Source organism: Homarus americanus, unplaced genomic scaffold, assembly GCF_018991925.1.
Source record: "Homarus americanus isolate GMGI-L3 unplaced genomic scaffold, GMGI_Hamer_2.0 scaffold32531, whole genome shotgun sequence".
In the NCBI taxonomy this organism is placed as follows: Eukaryota; Metazoa; Arthropoda; class Malacostraca; order Decapoda; family Nephropidae; genus Homarus; species Homarus americanus.
Genome location: NW_024755865.1, coordinates 53,903 through 76,362, shown reverse-complemented (window position 1 = coordinate 76,362; position 22,460 = coordinate 53,903). Strand labels below are relative to the sequence as shown.

The 22,460-nt window shown below is 40.8% G+C and overlaps 1 protein-coding gene across 1 annotated transcript in view; it reads right to left on the bottom strand.

The window, feature by feature from the left end:
- The window catches only part of LOC121856691 (dual oxidase-like), a 40,673-nt gene extending 18,648 nt beyond the window's left edge, over positions 1–22,025 (bottom strand). Inside the window, exons 1-12 of the mRNA XM_042352382.1 lie at positions 21,932–22,025; positions 20,041–20,220; positions 11,831–11,922; positions 11,506–11,664; positions 8,066–8,250; positions 5,917–6,045; positions 5,413–5,533; positions 4,318–4,434; positions 2,820–2,930; positions 2,402–2,595; positions 1,839–1,941; positions 254–435 (exon numbers count right to left, since the gene is read on the bottom strand). Of these exons, the coding sequence (XP_042208316.1) occupies positions 254–435; positions 1,839–1,941; positions 2,402–2,595; positions 2,820–2,930; positions 4,318–4,434; positions 5,413–5,533; positions 5,917–6,045; positions 8,066–8,250; positions 11,506–11,664; positions 11,831–11,922; positions 20,041–20,220; positions 21,932–21,936 (1,578 nt within the window). The 5' untranslated portion in view covers positions 21,937–22,025. The remainder of the gene's footprint in view (positions 1–253; positions 436–1,838; positions 1,942–2,401; positions 2,596–2,819; positions 2,931–4,317; positions 4,435–5,412; positions 5,534–5,916; positions 6,046–8,065; positions 8,251–11,505; positions 11,665–11,830; positions 11,923–20,040; positions 20,221–21,931) is intronic.
- Between the last annotated feature and the right edge of the window lie 435 nt (positions 22,026–22,460).

Below are 22,460 nucleotides of genomic sequence, written 5' to 3'. Positions count from 1 at the left end.
TGTATGTATACTTTATCACAAATTAACCTCGTAACGTAACTAACATGTCATCTCTTCCAAATAAATCGAGACTGACGAATTCTAAAGAAAAAGAAAACAAAAACGTTATCAATTGCGTGATACTTCCAAAATGTTTAAGACTTTAAGGAAAGACGTTGAGAAATAACATGATGTACCGTATTCCTTAAATATATAACATAAATTGAATTTCAGGCCCGCTGTAAAGAAACTACACATTATCCAAATATCTTACGTCTTCATCTACATCAGTGCCTGTTTTTCTCTTGAACTCATTTGAATTGAGGGACTCCAGCTGTTGTAGGCCAAAATGCTTCCTGGCGGTGTTGTAGTCTGGCAGCCCATGGTCTCGTCCGCGTTGTATATTGATAGCCATCAGGTCGCGCCGGGAGAACTCCAAGGGACCAAACACATTACCTGGAGTTACTCCCTATATTATAACATGTTGGAGTTGCTTTAGTTATGAGGAGTAGCTCATAATCTATGTTCGTGATTTTACTATCATCTACACTACATCAACTACACTATCCTCTACACTACACCAACTACACTATCCTCTACACTACATCAGCTACACTATCCTCTACACTACATCAGTTACACTATCATCTACACTACATCAACTAACACTATCCTCTACACCACACTACATCAGCTACACTATCCTCTACACTACATCAGCTACACTATCCTCTACACCACATCAACTACACTATCCTCTACACTACATCAACAGAATTATCCTCACACTACACAACTACAATCCTCTACAACATCACACTACACTATCCCTACACTACATCAACTACACCATCACACTCTAACACTATCCTCTACACTACATCAACTACACTATCCTCTACACTACATCAACTACACTATCCTCTACACTACATACACTATCTACACTATCCTCTACACTACATCAGCTACACTATCCTCTGAAGCACACATCAACTACACTATCCTCTACACTACATCAACTACACTATCCTCTACACTACATCAGCTACACTATCCTCTTACACTATCTTACACTACATCCTCTACACTACATCAACTACACATCTCTCACACTCACATCAGCCACACTATCCTCTACACTACATCAACTACACTATCCTCTACACTTAAGACATCAGCACTACATCATCCCTCTACACTACATCAACTACACTATCTCAGCTACACTATCCTCACATCAACTACACTATCCTCTCAATCTACACTATCCTCTTACACTACATCAGCTATCTCTACTACATATCCTCTCTACACTACATCAGCTATCAACTACACTATCCTCACACTACATCAGCTACACTACTCACACACATCATCCTCTACACTACATCAACTACACTATACACCCTCTACACTACATCAACTACACTATCCTCTACACTACATCAGCTACACTATCCTCTACACTACACCAACTACACTATCCTCTACACTACATCAGCTACACTATCCTCTACACTACATCAACTATTATGTGCCTGTATCTATCCCTGTGTCTACCTATCAATCTACTCATCTGTTAGACCCATAATTTCTTTAATATCAATTACTAATACAGATTTATATGTCATTATCTCTTGGTGCTTCTCCCTACTACGCCCTGCTGTTCTCACTTGGTTAACCTTCCAAGTCGGTCCTTCCATAACTTGTAATTTTCACAAGGTGTGCCCTCAACCCTCCCAAGTTGACCTATAGACACATAAGTATATCTCAGTTACTTCCCAGCTGCACTACAGACAAGTGTACCCTAAACACTTTTCCAGGTACATTTGTGGCGATTAAACTGTACCACGTACCTCTTAAATCTTCAACAATTACATGATCCTCCTTTTCAGAACCTTGGCTGCTTAGTCCCATCAAAAACTTTTCAAAGTTGCCTGGATCGCCAGTGAAAAATTCCTGAAAAAGAAAACCTTCGTGCTAGTAAAATATTCATGTTTTTTTCAGACTTTTAGAATTAGAGAGTTTATAAAGATCACCAAATACAGCGAGTTGGTCATTACAGATTAGTAGACGTCAATTTATTTAAGGCGATAAACATGATCATAAAATTGTTATTATTTTAATTATCAGTTGGGGCGTTGCCTCTCATTTTTTTATTCCTATATTGATTAATTTATGTATGCTGTTGGTGAATAATACAGATGTATTACATTTGAGCTGTTGATTGTAAATATGGGAACTGTAGCGCCAGTGTTTCATATATATTTGAATTCCTAAAGAAAAAAATCAATCTTGTCGTGAGAACTTGCCTTGAGTTATATGCCCCTGACGACCGCCGATGGGTTTTACCTGGAATCATCAATAAGTACTGTAACCCGAAACGGCAAGAACATACCATGGAAGCACCAGCACCTACCGGAGAAAGCCAGAAAGAGTTGCAGGTCCTGACGCCTCCCACCTCTTCGCCATAGCGATTGAAGGACTTCACCCCGCATAAGTCTTTATCGCGTTCTCGCAGGTGAACGCCAGAGGTGACGAGTGTGTGTCCGAACCTCATGGCTGCTGACTGGAAGATGTGACTCACTTGTGGATCAGTCGTGGGTTTGTAGCCTACAAGGATAAGAGAGGGTGTTAACACATGACTACAGTTCATAAAACAACACAACACTTTTCTTTAACCCAAATTTGTCTTTTAGTTTATACAAGGCTTCATGCATTAACACAGGGCTTCATACATTAACAGAGGTTTTCGTCAACACCTTACTCCCTGTATTAACTGTAAAGATAAATCAGCAGTACACAATAACAGGGCTGTAGAACAAGGAACGACTCACCCTGGTATGGAGATAGCTCCCTGCGCATGTACTTAGGCAGCCAGTCATAATACACGATGGCCTGGTATGTGGCGATCACCCATTTTCTGGCCTCGTTGAAAATCTTCTCATCTGAGGAAATTAACAACGAAAAAAAAATTAATGAAACTTTAAGGGAGGGTAGGAGGAGGAGGAGGTGGTGTCCGTATATCTCATGTTATTTGAACCCTTTTTGACACCTGACACAAGCACTCCTTCCATGAATAAGTCGGACCACTCTGACCAACAAGGGGAAAAGGGCAGGTAACCCATGTGATCCCGTTATCCTGAACACTTATTTCCTTTTTGACGATTAATGAGTCGATTTATTAACTTCTATCTAATCTAATCCATCTAATGTATTTATCTCCGGACAGCAAAACTCGTCATCATAATTAGCTCCACCACCTCATTGAACTTTCTGACATACGAGAATCACTCAGCATATTTAAGTTAAGCAAGTATACTCTGACCCTGGCTTGGGACTGAAGTAGGAAACTACCACCATCCCTACACACACCCTACCACCATTCCTACACTCCCTATCACCACCCCTAAACACCTACCACCATTCCTACACCTCTACCATCATTTCTACACTCCCTACCACAATTTTTACACTCCTTATAACCATTCCAAAACACCTACCACCATTCCTACACTCCCTACCACCATTCTTACACTCTCTACCATCATTCCTAAGCCTCTACCACCATTCCATCACTCCCTACCACCATTCCTACACTCCCTACCACCATTCTTACTCTCCCTACAACTATTCTTACATCCCTACCACCATTCCTACACCCCCTACCACCATTTCCACACCCCCTACCACCATTCCTACATTTCCTACCACCTGCCAACGACCTCTTCCAGCGAATGGTGTCATAAAAAAGATGTTAAACTCTTATAGAAGGAAATGTTTCTGGACCACAAGAGTCTGCCATGGTCAGCCTTGTGTTGAGACAGTCGTAGTATGCATTAGAGATGTAGGGATGGTGGTAGGGGTGTAGGGATGGTGGTAGGGGTGTAGGGATGGTGGTAGGGGTGTAGGGATGGTGGTAGGGGTGTAGGGATGGTGCTAGGGAGTGTAGGGATGGTGCTAGGGGTATAGGTATGGTGGTAGGGGGTGTAAGAATTGTGGTAGGGATGTAAGAATGGTTGTAGGGATGGTGGTAGGGAGTGTAGGAATGGTGATAGGGTGCAGGAATGGTGGTAGGGGTGTAGGGATGTAGGGATGGTGGTAGGGGTATAGGTATGGTGGTAGGGAGTGTAGGGATGATGGTAGGGGTATAGGTATGGTGATAGAGGTGTAGGGATGGTGGTAGGGGTATAGAGTGCTGGTAGGGATATAGGATGTTGGTAGGGAATGTAGGAATGGTGGAAGATAGTGTAGGGATGGTGGTAAGGGGTGTAGGGCTGGATGTTGGCAGAGTGTAGAAGTGCCACACCATTACCTTGGGGAGCAGAGCCTTACCTGTCCACCTGGGATGTCTCTTATCCAAGTACTCAGCAATGTGGTTGTGCCAGCGATACCACAGAATACCGAAGGTGAGTATGAAGGGGTTCTCGTTACCCCGGGGGTTGCCAAGCTCTGCACGGGGAAGGAACACCATTTAATTCACTCATGACTAATTGCTACAAACGCAGTTTCATCGTAAAAGAATACCTGAATTCAACATATAAACATTTAAGATCTTGTTATTCTTTTTCGATGACCCTTAATGTTTTTGTTTTATTACAAGGGACTTTTGGAATAGAATTAATTGATTATATATTAATTACAAGAAGATTTAATTGCTACTAAAACACATCTTAACTGAAATACGGATTTAGTACAATGTGAAAGGAACCTTAGAATCAAGAACGAGTTACATGATTCACTAATGGCTAAAATTTATCAGTGGTAACTCCGATTATGTGACAGTGAGGACTTAGGAATAAATTCATATATCAATACACCAAATATTAGATTCGGTAAAATGACTACAAGAACACATCTGAAGACAGAGTATAATTATATCGTGAGTCTTCGAGTATTATATAACTGGAGCATCATGGGTGGTTCATTAACATCTACATACATTGATTAGTTGTTCTTGTGCTGCGTCATACTCGAAATAATAATGTGTAAGTTATTTTAGTAAGTACAGCTGAAATCCCTTATCAGAAATACCGAGTGTCTTTAATATGCAGACTAATGTTCACTGTGTACATTTCTGATCTCATAATAAGTCTACACTCAAGATGCTTTTAGTCTGAACCTCTCCTCGACAGCGGTAACCTTGACACAAATATTGGGAATAATTTAGAAATGAGACAGTTTTTAGTCTTTCGCTTACTGGGAGAAACACCTGTCTCTTACTGGGAGAAATACCTGTCTCTTACTGGGAGAAGCACCTGTCTCTTACTGGGAGAAACACCTGTCTCTTACTGGGAGAAGCACCTGTCACTTATTGATCTCATTTACATGTTTTGTTGATCACACCTTGAAGGAATTTTCTCGTCGCAGTATTTTTTGTTCTGTCTGTCTGTCTGTCTGTCTGTCTGTCTGTTGCAAGACGATACTTACTAAAGAACCTATCCACTTCGGCGGTGTAGCCTCTCCCAACATACTGGGAGTGGTTGAATGGGGGCGGGGGGTTGGCCATGGGTAGACGTTGCGTGTTCTGTGCCGGGTATCCTGAGCCGAGCTGCAACACGGAAGTCTTCGTTAATCTTGCAGCACCACACACACACACACACACACACACACACACACAACACAGCACCATGACACTCGCAGCTTCCTATGAATATTTCGCCGTTTTGATAATAGATAAACAAACATTAACGCTCGTACGTTCTGATGGTATAACGTGTGGCATTAGGGTCACACGTGAATTTAAAATAAACACGAAAATATGAGTTTAAGTAAGCGAGCTCTTACACCGCGCGCGCACGCCAAAAAAGTAACTCTCTGTATATATATATATATATATATATATATATATATATATATATATATATATATATATATATATATATATATATATATATATATATATATATATATATATATATATATATAAATCACCTTATCGTTGGGGGCTAGTTTGCCTCGGGGGGCCAGGGTGCCATTTTCGAAAGTCCGAAGCACGTCAGCCCAGCCCTTGCCAGTACCGTACACCAACCCGCCGTCCAAGTATGGCGTGATCTCGTTCAGCTGCAACATCAAGTACCATGTTTATTATTATCACTGAGCAGGAAACAAAAATCATTTGATATCTGAACAAACGTTACTTCATGATTGTATGAACAAAAAACACGGATATATGAACAAAAATCTTGGGTTTTATCTCTGTTCACAAATCCGTTTCATGGAAATATGAGTAAAAATCATGGAAACAGTCACAACTGGTGGCATTGTTAATTAAAAGTAAAATTGAAAGAGAGGAAAGTGATAAGACAACAGTGGAACTATCCACTCGTACTAGCCCACATTCTCATCTTGTATAAAGCAATATATAGACTGAATCACACCACCCACGTGATTCACCGCTTCATGTAAATCCACTGCGTGTATTGAGTCGTCAACTTCACTATCGTTACTGTACTTTCACAATGACCTGAAATATTCACAGACCCCCACCACCACACACGCTTCTCAACACCAACTACCCTAATATATTTTTTTATGCAAAACTTTATTTATTGATGGTTTTTAAAGTTGTGGTACAGATTTATGCTCAAAGTGGTAAAGAGTTATCAGTTCACGGTAATTTGGAGAAGTTAGGTATGGACGTAAACATTACGAGACATTAATTCTGGGGTGTAGTGACGAGAATATACATACTGTACTTGCTATAAGGTAATGTTGTATAGTTTATAAGAGTATTGCTATTATTATTAGTAGTAGTAGTGGTGGTAGTAGTAGTAGTAGTATTGATGTAATAACTGTTATCATAATCGCTATTGTTTACATATATTATTACCATTACTCCTACAATTACTAAACAGTAACAACAAATGTCGGTGTATAAAGCCATTATCGTTTAGTCATTGATTCTGGTACAGTCGTCGTTAAATGACTGCTGTGATGTGGAAGACTCTTCTAAGATAATGTGTATTGGGGTGGTGAGCCTCTACAGTGGGCCCTCCTGACCTACCAGTGTTCACCGACCAGTAAAGGTATTCTTGCTTTGGAATTTGATTCTTGGTGTACTTTCATTCACCATCAAGACGCTCTTACTTGACTCCTGACAAGAGATGCCTCACTGTATCCGAATCTAGACTTACTAAAAGCCTTAACAGTTCGATTGAGACAGTGTGGATATACAGCACACTTTAAACAACACAATGAGTCTGTGTGGTCGGTACTGTATAGTAAAATTAGCTTCCCATTTAGAAGTGGATGGACTAGGCTTATCTCAGTATCAGACCAGAAACCCTTCGGATAAAAGGTGAGCGCTGTGTCCACTCGGCCGCCCTCCCCTTCATGTATTATAGTAAATTTTGAATAGCATGAATGTATTGTAATGCCCCCCCCCCCCAAAAAAAAAATCGAGAGAATATTAAATCTGTGACGTGCTGGGAAGGCAAAAGATGCCTCATCTTTTGCCTTCCCAGAATGTCAAGACTTTTTTCAGTAGCTACCAGCGATAGTTGTTATTGTAGGCAGTGAAGAGGCACTACAGAAACTGGAAAAGTGACAAAAATGTGAAGGAAATGGCAGGGGTGGATCCAGGGGGACCGGACCCTCCCTTTTCATCATAAAATTACAAGATTTTTTGTAATGCAGTATTGTACTCAGGCCTTTTTGTAGGCTAAAAAGTAATTGCTATTAACCTCAGAATATCTCCTAATATCAAGTGTACATGACCTCAAAATGCCCATGATATTGGCCAAAATTTTCTGGGGGGACTTGCATCCCCCCGCCCAAGCTGAGTGGACTCGCTATGCTCGCTATGTTGTTCCCCCACCCACAACTACCTGGATACCCCCCTTTTGATATTCCTGGATCCCCCCCTGAATGGGTTAAGAAATATTTCTTTAAAATTGGGATTAATAGTTGTTTCCAAATTAAAAATAAGTCCGAAAACAAGAATACTGTCATACAACCTTATGTCCGAATGAATACTACTAAACATAACTAGATAAGTTAAGTGACGTATACCTCAGTGTTGTCACCACTACAGATGGTTCACTACCTCAGTGTTGACGTACTAGTGGTCACCAATCCTCACCTGTTGGCGGGGGTTATTAGGAGAGAAGCCCGTGGTCTGGTCGTAACGCGTCCTCAGCACCGGGAGTTCCTTCAGGTGTGGGTGATCTGTGTGGTATCTGTGGTTCTCTTCGACCTTGATGTTGAAGTACTCAGGAGGACAGCCTGCACCTTGGGCGTCCAGTATCTCCTCCACCACCTGTTGCCCTGTCAACCACATAATCCCATCAACCACAGTGCGTCACCCAACTACCCTGTCTTCTACACTGTGTCACACTCTCCACCACACTGTGTCACCCTGTCTACCACAGTGCCATACTCTCCACCAAACTGTGTCACTCTCCACCACACAGTGTCACACTCTCCACCACACTGTGTCACACTCTCCACCACACTGTGTCACCCTGTCCACCACACTGTGTCACCCTGTCCACCACACTATGTCACCCTGCTACCCTGTCCACCACATTGTATCACCCTACTACTCTGTCGACCACACTGTGTCACCCTGTCCACCACACTGTATCACCCTGTCCACCACACTGTGTCACCCTGTCCACCACACTATGTCACCCCTGCTACCCTGTCCACCACATTGTGTCACCCTACTACTCTCCCACCACACTATGTCACCCTGCTACTCTGTCCACCACACTGTGTCACCCTGTCCACCACACTGCATCACCCTGTCCACCACACTGTGTCACCCCTGCTACCCTGTCCATCACATTGTGTCACCCTACTACTCTGTCCACCACACTGTGTCACCCCTGCTACCCTGTCCACCACACTGTGTCACCTTGCTACCCTACTACCCTGTCGACCACACTGTGTCACCCTGTCCACCACACTGTGTCAACCTGTCCACCACACTGTCACCCTGCTACCCTGTCCACCACACTGTGTCACCCTACCACTCTGTCCACCACACTGTGTCAACCTGTCCACCACACTGTGTCACCCTGTCCACCACACTGTGTCAACCCGTCCACCACACTGTGTCACCCTGCTACCCTGTCCACCACATTTTGTTACCCTACCACCCTGTCCACCACACTGTGTCAACCCGTCCACCACACTGCATCACCCTGCTACTCCTCTCACTGGTATATTTTGACCACAAAATATTACAGTTTTTACTGTGGGGAGTACTGCAGCAGAATATGCCTTATTTCCCTGTTCATGACGTTCGGCTTCAGTCTTGGCTCGGATATTCATCAAATGATAGAGAGGAGCATGGTCCTTGGCTACTTACAATAAAACTGCTTCTGACTGCACCATAGAGAACAAGTGGAGCTATCGAGTCCCATGATCGTTCTGCAGTCTTCTTCAGGTTGACTAAAGGCCTCAGCACAAGGGTCCCAAGCTATTGATTTCCACGGCCCCCAAAACGCCGAGCAAATATGACACAATGACGGCAAAATCCTTTCTCTTTACTCACTACGAGTAAGGTTGGAGATAAGAATGCTGGAAACTACGTTTTTTGCCCTTATCAACTACAGGAAAGACAAAACTGCTATCTGGAATCCATTATTTTGCGATACAGTATGTGCAAAATGTTACCCGAGTCTGTTGGAGGATTGTCAATAAACAAAACAATGTTATTTGCTTACGTCTTGTTCAAATACAATGAGCTTCTATTCTCGATTATTTCACTGCTAAAATTCTGTGACAGAGTTAGAGCAGGTCTCACAGCTGGTAGAGTAAGTGCAGATACACCCTGCTGAGTTACCACCCTGCCTTCCCACAATAAAAGGCAATATGTGAGTAATGTGCATTGTAACAGCACAGTAACTGTCCCCCACGTGATTTTGATTTATTATGAAAGCTTCCTTTGGCAAAATGGGTGGGGACCGGGCCACCCCCTTACCTGCACCCCAGGCTACAACAATGTACTCAGTTTGTGTGAATTATTTTGGTGTTTATGTGGTTCTTGTGATGCTGCAGTTAAGACGTTTGGAGTGGAATGGTTTAGTGACCACCTGTGTAAAGTGCGGTGCCAACATCTACAGTAGATAAGTGAATCTTTCAACGTTTCCTCTGACTAACCACCTCCGGAGCTCGCTACATACATTGGTACTCGGGAAAATGACACCAGAAAAAATGGCACAATTTTCACACTAGGCAAAAACGGCTCAACAAATTTCACTTCGAGCTCACGAACCACAAACCAGCTAATGAGCTACGGCGTGCATAGGCTAAATTAGTTTAGGTTAGGTTAGGTTGGGTTATAAAATTTTAGCGAAAACATATCAATAAAAATTAATGTGCCAATTTTTCCAAGTCTGATGATTATGTCAATTTTTTCGGTGTCATATTTTCCTATTGCCATTTTTTTCTGTGCCATTTTCCTGTGCTATTTTCTCCTGTGCCATTTTCCCTACATTCGGCTACATATGCCCCTATAGCCCGGGCACTCATATCTTTATGGACAAAGTAATCTTAAGGGACTCGTTGACGTTATAATGTTATCACTACTCTTTAACAACTAAGGTCTTTTAGCTCGCGACAAAGTTATTAATTACGCTTGTACAGTCAAAGACAAAAGTCGTGTCGCGGTTTTGACCGAAGATTAAATATATCTCGTGAAACATTATGAGAGCCCTACCACAAGACAGAGCGCACCAAAGGTTTTAGCCCTTCGGCATATGCTTTCACCAAATTTCACGACACGACTTTTGTCTTTGACTGTACATCAACAATTAAAATATAAGAGACAGAACTCGCCGCATTAAACAAGCCAAGCACCGCTGACTGCCTCACTCGCTCGTGACCGGTGAACCAAAACTTTCTTGAGCCACACGGTCAGCGTATTGATGGGTAGGAGGAGCTGTGTTTGTGTCTGTTGTAAGGATAAATGGTGTACGGGGCTCCCGGGTAAATGTCAACCTCACCCGATTCCTTTCCTTCCCCAAGTCTACTTCTCTGCCTTGGGAACGGTTACCCCCCGCACTCACGCCCAGTACATAACATGCTGGGTTAGGGAAACCTGTTTCATCTTCAATTGATAAGTGCTCTTTTACCTTTACCCTGCAATGGGAATTCTTGCTTTTCCTTAAAGAAAATGTCAAAAGAACAACCCTCTCCTCGCCAGTAATGAACGATAACTTACTTGGAGAAAGTTATCGTACTCAGAACATAAGTCCCTGCACTTGGTGAACAAAATACTCCTGGGGTTTTCATCGTGTCCAGACATGGTGAAGTATGTACCTCAGTGCATTACACTGAATCCATTTTATGAATACAGTACCAATATGAAAATGAACATGGTTATAGATATGTAAACAAACATGAAAATAGAAACACGAATAGAACTGTACATGGATTGATGTGGATATGAATATTGTGATGAGTTGCTTGCTGTGAGAGAACAAGGACATGGACACTTATTTGTATACGAGATTGGACTAAACATGGATGTGAATGTAAGCACAAAAATGCCTCAGATGAGCATCATCTCACCAAAGAAGACGAGGAAGGCCGTCCTGCCACCCTTGGAAATACTGCCGCTCTTGCCAGCCATGAACATTTGACTGAGGGTGAGTGGGTTGGTGGATCTCTTGACTGGCTGGTATACGCCATCGCTGTACGCTGGGGGCAGCAGGCGCAGCAGGGGAGTGTCTGTTGGGGAAGAACAGTAACAGCCTTTATAAGAGAGTGCTTGTGTGAGGGAAAGTAGTTCTGCACGAGAGGAAGTATTATGTGGGCTTATGGTGACTTACATATAAAGAAATCTCTCTCTCTCTCTCTCTCTCTCTCAATAAGGTAGGCAGATAATGTTACTCACCCACAGCTCCCTGGTTAGGTCGGGCGAGGTTGTTGTACCAGCCATCATAACCCTCGTATTCTACTGCATGAATATCCTCACCAGCACTACATCTAAGAAGAAACCAGGCTCAGTATGGTAGTGGTAATGATGCTTAACTACCACCACCTAGGAGCAGATGGTGGTAGTAAGGTAGTGGAAATAATAATAATAATAATAATGATTAGCTACCAACATCGCCACCACTACCATCAATACAAGTAACCATGAGAGAGAGAAGTACAGTTTGGTCAGTAGAAGTTATATAATGGTAATGGTAGTTGACAACTACTATAAATACAACCACAGTCAGAGAGTTATAGTGAGGTTGTGGTTGAGATGGTGAGTTGCCTCTACCCGAATAAAACAGACAATACTGAGATATGGTAATAAGTTAAACACGCGATAAAGACACGACATAAAATACTGACTAATAACTTTCTCTGGTCATCTCTTACATGGTGTAGTTACAGTGTCGCTGAAACTATAAATGGATGAGTTGTCTTCTCGTAGGCAGTAATGACAGCGCGTCTTGATGTTTGATGTTCATTATCAACTTTTGTATGATGATAATATTAAATATTCTGCTCATTGTTAGTAGTAATAGTAGTAGTCGTAGTTTGAGTAATAGTAATAATCTTAGTAATCATTGTTAGAAACTGCAATGAGTATTGAAATTCTGTTTGACCTGTGTTTGTAAATATTAAAGATAAATATGATTTAAAACCTCATAATTTTTCCTCCTGTCAACGTTATTGTAAATATCTAATTGTTTAAACCCTGAACCACAACCTGAAAAAAGAAATTATAAATAAGGAAATGGATCTCACATTATAATGATCATAAGATAAGGGTCCTCCATCTATTAGAATTACTCTTTCAAGCATGTAAACCTGAAATAGTGAGAAGAAAAAAATAATATCCATCCTTCCCTACCTTCATTCATGAATTTTCCTTACTTCAATCCCCTCCCTCTTCGATGAGCAATTTGCATCGCATATCACCCTCCCACACCCCGACAAACGCCCCCGTCCAAAGTAAACCATTCCCCTCTCTACCCCAGGTAACTTGCCGTGCAGAAAGGACCCTGCCAGGCGCAAGTGGTGGAGTGTATGATTACTTTTGACTGCGACTGTACTGTCAGACACCACCAGGACAGTTTGTCCACATATATGGTAAATAATGTATGGCACTGTGCCTGTGTTTTGTGCCTAAATCGGTACTTCAACTTGTATATTATCTGAGAAGTTGTTGTTGTCAGTCTGTAAGGGCTTAAAGGGTTGTAACTTGAATGATGTTGGAATTATAATTATTTACTCTGGTGGTCAGTAGTCATTTTTGCTGACCCCCTAAAAATACCGAGGTGGGAATATGTATACTGTACATATTAGGCTTTTTTTAACATTTGGGGCAGTAAGTCCGAAGATGAACCCCAAACATCGGGTAACTCGACAAATGGATTCGTCAAACTCGAATAGCAGCCAAATACATTCAGGATACTAATAAGTATCCCTACGTTTAAAAAATAAAAGGTCGATAATTATCGACACACTAATTATAATTAGTGTGTCGATAATTATTGTGTTCAGTGCTGCACGTGCTGTGGCTCTCGTCTGGCGTCGTAGGATGTTATTGTCACAGGAAATGAAATTACTCCATAACGTCCGGTGTGTGGTTGACCTTTCGCTGAGTTACAATCTTGTGTCTATATTAATATTTATACCACTAATGTACTTTTAGCTGTTGTCTTGTTATTTATGGCCTAAATATTATGTAAACTCTGCGTGTGTGTGTGTGTGTGTGTGTGTGTGTGTGTGTGTGTGTGTGTGTGTGTGTGTGTAAGTGTGTGTGTGTAAGTGTGTGTGTGTGTAAGTGTGTGTGTGTGTGTGTGTGTGTGTGTGTGTGTGTGTGTGTGTGTGTGTGTGTGTGTGTGTGTAAGTGTGTGTGTGTGTGTGTGTGTGAATCGTCCTTACAGTGTAATCCACCATGATGACTAGCATTAAGTATTGTGATTGTCATACGGGATTCACTCACATCCGCCAGTTTCCTAATACTACAAACAAAATTGATATTTTGAAAGAAAAATACGCAATAGATAACGTTCGTATTCTTAAAACACACACACACACACACACACACACACACACACACATATATATATATATATATATATATATATATATATATATATATATATATATATATATATATATATATATATATATATATATATATATATATAAAGTGTGTGTGTGTGTTCTTATGAATAAATCCGTTGTAATGTCTGTTTTTTCTCAAAAGCAAGAATTAGTCAAACCCAACGCCTCGGCCACCTCCGCTAGGGTCTAGTTTTATTAAGAATTTACCTGTGAAATATTCTTCCATAAGAATTTTCCTCTTCGCCTAGCAACAACTGCAAGACTCGAGCAGTTATACTCAAACAGAGGCATTTCGACCGGATGTAAAAAAAAATATTAATTACGTATATTTATCGGTAATGGACATAATGAACCACAAGTAGGCAGCTGCCAAACAGGGGGCCACTATCGCCTGGGAAGATATTGGAAGCATAGTGTATTGTCTAATGGTAGACCCTGCTGCCATATGGCATCACGAAAAATTGTGACCAAGTCCCAGGTTGCTGATCTGCCTTTCTGCCTCATTCACACACAATTGCAGGGTCTCAATCGTTTCTCTTACTATTGACAACACAACTTACATAATTTTATTGTTTTTCACTTTTGATCTTTTCATTTTCTTTATTATTATTAGTAGTAGTATTATTGTTAGTATTAATTTTGTATTTATTGTGAATCATTATTATTAATATTATTATTAAATATTTTATTTATTATGAATCATTATTATTATTATTATTATTATTATTATTATTATTATTATTATTATTATTATTATTACATTTTCGCCTCCCAGTCCCCGATGTGGCCGGGTGGGCTAATCCCTGCAAAAAAGAAAACAAAACAAAAAACATGATAGACACTCTTGCCTTACACCATGATAGACACTCTTGCCTCACACCATACTTTTATCCTCTTCGCCACTGATCGGCTTGTTAGCCGCTTGGGCGATCGGTCACGTCTCTTTTCCTTTATATTCTTCACCAAAAGGTCGCCTCGCTAGCCGCCCGGGCGATCGGTCACGTCTCTGTCACGCACTGTTGGCAAATACTGGGCATGCACCGGCTCCTGAATGTACCTGAACCCGCTCCAGTGTTGGTCAAGTCTTCTCTTGAAAGAGCTCACACTCGGTGCCGTCACAACACTCTCTGGTAGATTGTTCCAAGAGTTTACAACCCTCACTCCGAAAAAGTTTGCTCTCACGGTTTTCTGGACTTGCGGCTTCTTCAATCTTGAGCTGTGACCCCTTGTGGGGCGAGCGTCCGCCAGCTCCAAGTAAGGACACTCAACTGAGTAGTGCCCCCTGAGATGCTTATAAACCTCAACTAGGTCCCCCCTTGCCCGTCTGTAGTATAAGCTAGGCAAGTTCAGGCGCTCCAATCTCTCAGGGTAGCTGAGATGCCGAAGTGCAGGCACCAGTTTGGTGGCCCTCCTTTGAACATTTTCAACCAACTGACAGTCCCTAGCATATCTCGGGGACCAGATGGGGTGACAGTACTCCAGATGGGGAAGCACTTCACTCCTGAAGATCGTCACGAGGGACGGACCGTCTAGATATCTGAACGACCTTCTTATAAGACCCAATAATTTATTTGCCTGATTTACCTTCTTCTCACAATGGCCCGAGAACTTCAGCTCATTGTCAACATACACACCTAGGTCCTTCTCACACACAGTCTCAACTAGTACATTTTCTTCATCCCGTTGGGACATATGGTACGCCTCCTTACCGTTGGTACGCCCCAGGTGCATCCTCTTACACTTCGTGACATTGAATCTCAGCAGCCATTCCTTCGACCATTCCTGGAGCCCACAGAGGTCCTTCTGCAGCTCTTCACAGTCCGCTTGGTTCTTAATTTCCCGAAATAACTTGGCGTCATCGGCAAACATTTGTATGGAGGAGTGTACAACGTCAGGCATATCATTTATGAAACAAACAAACAACAGCGGGCCCAATACACTACCCTGCGGTACCCCACTTGTTACAGGTACAGATGACGATTTGTACACCATGATAGACACTCTTGCCTCACACCATGATAGACACTCTTGCCTCACACCATGATAGACACTCTTGCCTCACAGCGTCTTCTAAAAAAAATAAAACAAACCCACTCAACTCTTAGTTCCTACACCTATCATGTTATTATCATACATAATACTAAAACAGTCATGAAACACAATAAGAGACAAATTAAAATAGTTAGATATTAGAAATGTCTCTAAAATTCGTAAGACTTTCATCGAAGGTGCCGAGAAAATCCCCACACTCCCTAGAACTGCAATGCACGCCGTAACGCTTAGAATTATTAATCAAGAAAAAAAAATCAAATGTTTGTATTTCTCAAGATGGGAAAAAATATATATTAATTATCAAATGGGAGAATTGTGATAATTTCGATGTTAAATAATGAAACAAGAGATAATCTAGGAGAGAATTGCGCCCATTTCCCCCATGAATCTGCTGTTGTTATTTTTGTTCAACATAAAATGGTACAAATGTTTACAACTCGCTCAATTCCATGGTAAAACTGCTACAAACTCACGATTTTCAAAACTTTATTGTCTAGAACAGTAAGACGACTTTTTTTCTGATTTCGATTGACGAATAAAACAGAAAAAATATTTTTTCTAGTTCTTGGAGATGACTGATATTCAACCATTGCATCAGTGCTGTCCCGGAGGCGATAACGAAATGTATATGCTTCTACAGTGTAACAATGTACAGGGTCGCCAAGGTCACACTGACTGCATTTCATAATTCCCGTCTTTCACACAATCATCAAGCTTGTTTCTTTCCAGTACTATTTTTCAAGATAAAAAGATGTAAAAAATCTAGCAAAAATAAATACTATCATCTATTTAATATTTATGAAGCTGATACAATGAAAACGGAAAGTTCACTCTCACAATTCGGTGGGACTCGTCAGGCAGACCTCGATGAACCGAACCTAATATCTTCAGAGAGGTATAAATTTGACCAAAAGAAACCATCAAAGTAGCAGAGAATAAGCTAGTGCGACACTGTTCTAGACAATATGAATAAAAAAAATTATTCTGGAATATGAAAAATATAGTACAGCACTACTGTGTGCAACTGCAAACTGGTCATTACGCTGCTCAGCAGTGGGCTTTTTTTGGGGGGGGGGAGGGGGGGGTTTCTTGAAGACCTGCCTGTGAGCAGTGTGAGGTGAGTGAGGAGGTACTAGTCAGTCTCCTGAACTTAGTGCGAACGAAAGGACGAGCCACTGCCGGCCAAACCACGAAAAGGGATTTCCGAATTTCGTGATCAAGCATATGGATACCGTACATTCCTCGTGACAGACGCGTAATATCAGGGAGTGTGTTGCCTAAATGTCAGCCATCGCAGTAACAATAAGAAAACACAGCAGTGAATGGAAGACCAAGTGGTAAGGGTCCCGTGTTTGTTTCTATTGTAATTTTTGGTGAAAATTTTGTCATACTTAGATGTACGTAAACTTTATGGTAAAGATATAAGATTAATTTTTAGCTCGGGGAAAATTCTTGGGGGTAATTGGAAGACACCCCCTTACCACGCACCCCTACCACATCCCCCTAACCACACACCCCTACCACATCCCCCTAACCACACACCCCCACGTCTAAGTAATCACCGACATCCTCTTGGTTCGTTGTGTAACTTTGACTATCGGTAACCTCCTGTTCTAGAACGTCCTCACACCCAGACCTCTGCCGCTCGCATATTGACGGTTACTGTCTCTTGTACGTCTAAATTAGTACATTGATGAATGAATGAATGCTATTATGGGGATATAGTTTGAAGGTAAATAACCTGTTTATGTATATATATATATATATATATATATATTGTTACGACCGTGTCGTATTTTTTCTATTTTTTTTTATATATAACATGCTCCCATGTTCCATATTATTCCTGTAATGATGTGTTAAATTTACTATTATATATTCTAGTCACCTTACCCTGTGCTGTTAAGGTTTTAACTGTCATTATTTGTTCAAGCACATCTTATTTCTTTATTTTGTATTGTAACAAGCATTCTTTGTTCTCTAACGACCATCTGCATCGTTAAACGACCCACCGGCGGGTCGCGTGGCGGGAGCCGACCTTATATATAGGACCCACCAACTGACTTGAGTCAGTTCAGTCCTCTTATCATACAGTCCACATCCTTTGAGTGACACTCGTTACCTGTTACTTATACCTAATTTATTTGTGTTGTTCCTGTCGCCACCAATGTGGTATATCTATGTGAGTACCTATTTATGTCTATTTATGTCCATCAGTATTTGCTTAGATACATTTAAGTAATTCAGTGTTGTTTCACGTTAGTTAATTTCAGTGATAGTTTTTATATGTTTATGCAGTGTTAACGTAATCCAATGCTTTATTTTTATTCTTTTGATGTTTCGATGTTTAGTATCATTTGTGTCTTAAAAGTTTCGATGGTGAATCAATTTGTTGTGACGGCCTACGAGGCTCTTTATTGTGTTAATATTTAATTAATTATAAATTCTTAAAGGTTTAATTTATTTATTTTTTTCCCTTTTAATTTACTTCATATTTTTGTTTGGTTACGCCTAGAACCTGGATATTTAAGTAAATTAAGAGACGGCGTAACAGTATGTATGTATGTATGTATGTATGTATGTGGAATCTTTTTTTTTTTTTTTTTTTTTTGCAAAATCACAGAAATGCATATTGGTAATTTTGCAAAATAACCTAGACAACCTATACTAACCTAACCTTATGGCTGAATAAGGTTAGGTTAGGATGGCTCGTGTAGCTTGATACACAGTTAAGTGGTCTCATTTTTTCTTTTCTTTTTTTACTTTGGACTATGTGCTGTCCTAACCATAAGGTTAGGTTAGTTAAGGTTGTCTGTTTGTAAGTTATTTTGCAAAATTACCAATATGCATGCCGGTCATTTTGCAAAATAACCGATTTCGCAAAAAAAAAACGTAACATATATACGATTAATTAAAATTAATCATTAGTTCAGTATATTAATATATTTATTAATAAGAAAGTTCATATAAACGACTGCAAATGGATGTATAGTTGTTTACATCATGACTTAAATACAGATATTTGAAAGTTTGTAAAGAATCGATGGAAAAACAAGCATACTTAGAGTGAGAAAGCGTAAACATCTAAAAGTTACTTAACTGCCTGTTGCACTTATTAAACCAGGGGACCACGCTACTTGGCGGCATTACTCTGTAAAGTTAGCCTGATCCTTGAGCTGAAGTTTTGTTTTCGCATACAAATTAAAAGGAATACATAAATGGGATCTTTAACTTCCTAGCGGAAATAAAAACCTTTAATTGGTGAACGCAGAAATGGCCGGATAGTGCCACATATCAGGGAATACCAGCCGCTTACAAAGACGACCAGGGAACCCGACAAATTATTGGTAGATTTTTCCGGCACTCCTGTGAGGGCGGCAAGAATATCCCTAGGTGTTTGCCACAGGGAAGCCTCTGTGGTGAGTCTACATAGACAACGTAGGTGGTCTTTATTGCCTCCCAAGTTAAGATGAGATCTGTCACAAGCTTTACTGTAGATACTATAAGTTAGAGAACAAGGAACACAATGTATGAGCGGATACCACTCAGGGCCGGATTCAGGAGTGGGCAAAGTGGGCAGCTGCCCAGGGGCCTCCACAATCTGGGGGCCTCCACATGTGCGGTAGTAGCTATATCAGGGCTGGTCGACTTGAAACCACATGAATGACTCCAGTCATGTCTCACTTTTGTGTGTGTGTTGGGAATTTGTACATTATCAATAAATATACAGTTAATTAAAAATTTCTCAATGTTCAAATTTCAAAATTTTCCCGGGGGGCTTACAGCGCCCCCCGGAACTCCCAGATGTTTAGGCTCGCTTCACTCGCCACCCCACCCTCTTGGGTAGTTATAATGAGGGGGGGGCCTCCACAAAGAGGCTGCCCATGGGCCTCCACAGGTCTAAATCCGGCACTGATACCACTGAAGTTGTGTGTTTGTGTTACTTCCTAGCTTAGCAAATTCAGAAAAAATTGTGCTTACCTGGAACTCTGGATTTCGCAGCCTCCTATTAGCCAATCTAGGAAAGCATCCCTGTTCTCTTCACTTTTAGCCCAGTGGCAAGGCTCAGGGCGGGTGGACTTGTCATTGTTCAATGGTGGACACATCGACACCACCGTCTTCCACGCCACAGCCGCCACGACCACCACAGTCACGGTCAACCTGTACTTATACAGAATAAGCGAGTCAGTGTCAACATTTAATGTTTTTCTAGGATATAAAAAAATCTCCATCATACCCGAGAATTACCATCAAATATAAACATAAACTTGACTTAAGCTTAAAGATAGTTATAAATTCAAAGGGTTCGTACGATTAAAAATAATAAATAATTATTAATATTTAGTCATACATTTCACACCGGCGATAACTTAATTTAAACTGTGGGTTAAAAATGGTGATTGGTATAGTTGACAATCCGTAATATATATATATATATATATATATATATATATATATATATATATATATATAAATAAAACTGCTTCACCCCCGGATCCATATTCGCAGTCGAGTTGTCTCGCAAAAAATACAGTACTGCATTTTCGTTGTCCTATAACACAATAATCTCTTGCCGTAACCCCACATTACTGGACTATTATTTCAGAAGATAAGCTACTACTCATAATGACTCCAATTAAACACCTGTATTATTTGAGTATTTTTCTCGTAAAATTAAATTTCAGTTTAAAGCAAGTTTTCCTTCGTTACCGAGGTACAGTAGTGAGAACAGAGGGCTAAGAAATAGGGAGATAATTTTAGTATTACCAAAATATTATGAAGCTCCTACAGCAAGCTTAGTCTGGTCAAAAACAAATGTTGCTTAAAATATGACTGGGGGAACAGTAAAGATTTTCAATGACTTGCACGTTTATTTTATCTCTTCACTTATAGTCGCGTCTCAGTACAGTTTTAACACCTTTTGGGCCATCATATTTGCGTCATAAAAAACAGTTGTGTGTATTTTCATACAACCAGTTGAATGAATCATCTGAATCGGTGTTCGAAACGTTGAGTCGTGTCATTTAGCGGAAGGTACTATACAGCAGAAAATATCTCGGAAACACAATGATGGATATGAAAAATAACAATGAATAAGCTTTTCTATTCATGTAGAAAAAGACTATTCCATTGCCCATCCATTCAATCTAGGTACCGTCCTCATATCTGAAGGATTGGCGACCGCAGTCCTTCACTCTAAGCCTTCTCGGGCTTGTTATATATTCACATACCCGCACAACACTTCCTGGCATTTATGTATTAACACTTTTATGCCACGATATGTATTTGTCATCCATGAAGGCTGTGAGCCTTGAGGGTTAGTAGAATCGTTCTCCTTTATCCTGTGGGGTTTTGATTCCTGTGGGTTAAAAATATTACTTAAAACTAAAGCATGCATATTATTACAAGTATATTGCCTTCTGCCCCCTCTGATGGGAATACGGAGGACTGCTATACGCTAATCTTCCTGTACTTTGACTACTTGATGTCTTCTGATCTTCAGCAGCCGTTTTCATACTTTTTTCTGGCAAACTGTTTGTCGAGGGATATGTAGACATAATTATATTCCGTATCTTCCTTAAAGATTCATGCCCTACTAGAGGTTTCCCGTCTGTGCTTGGGTGTAAGGACGGGGAAGAATAAATTATTTCATTTGTAGGAGGTTCTAATATAACCTAAACAAACGCATATACCCCAACCAAACCCATACAGTATATCCTAACCAAACAAAACACAACTAATTTAACCTAACAAACTAGCCAAACACAAATAATTTAATCTAATAAACTAGCCGAGCACAAATAACCTAGTCTAACCTAACGTTATTATTGGTCGTTTCCTTCAGCTATTTAGAAAACATTTTCCCACTTACCGCATCACTATAGAGCGAGCGACGGCGTAAGACTGACTGGGGAGTCCTCCACTCGTCCATTAGCCCAGGGCAGCTCACCCCACCCTGAAGCCACGGGTCGGATATGACGTTTTATCCACATGATAAAACACTGTCCCAACGCGTGATCCATGTACTTGTACAGTACTCCACCATGTTGCTCAGTGTTTGATGTAGCGATGTTCTTGTGGTTTAGTGACTGGGTTTTATATTTTAATCAGAGGCCCTATTATATTCATGACACCCACCCCCCCCCGGACATACACAAAAAGTGTATGTTTTTTAATATAATAATGGAAGCCCCTCGAAATTGAGGATGGCCGGCCCAAGGGCCTCCTAGGCGTGAATTTGATAAGGAGTACAAGCTGTCGCCAACACAACAACGACACCCTAAGTTAACGAGCTGCATGAACCAGTGTCAAGGAATAGTCCGAGAAGACTAGACAATTCTCCAGCTGCACTGGCTAACCATTACCCAGGTATACGAACCGCAAATCGATTAACATCCAGG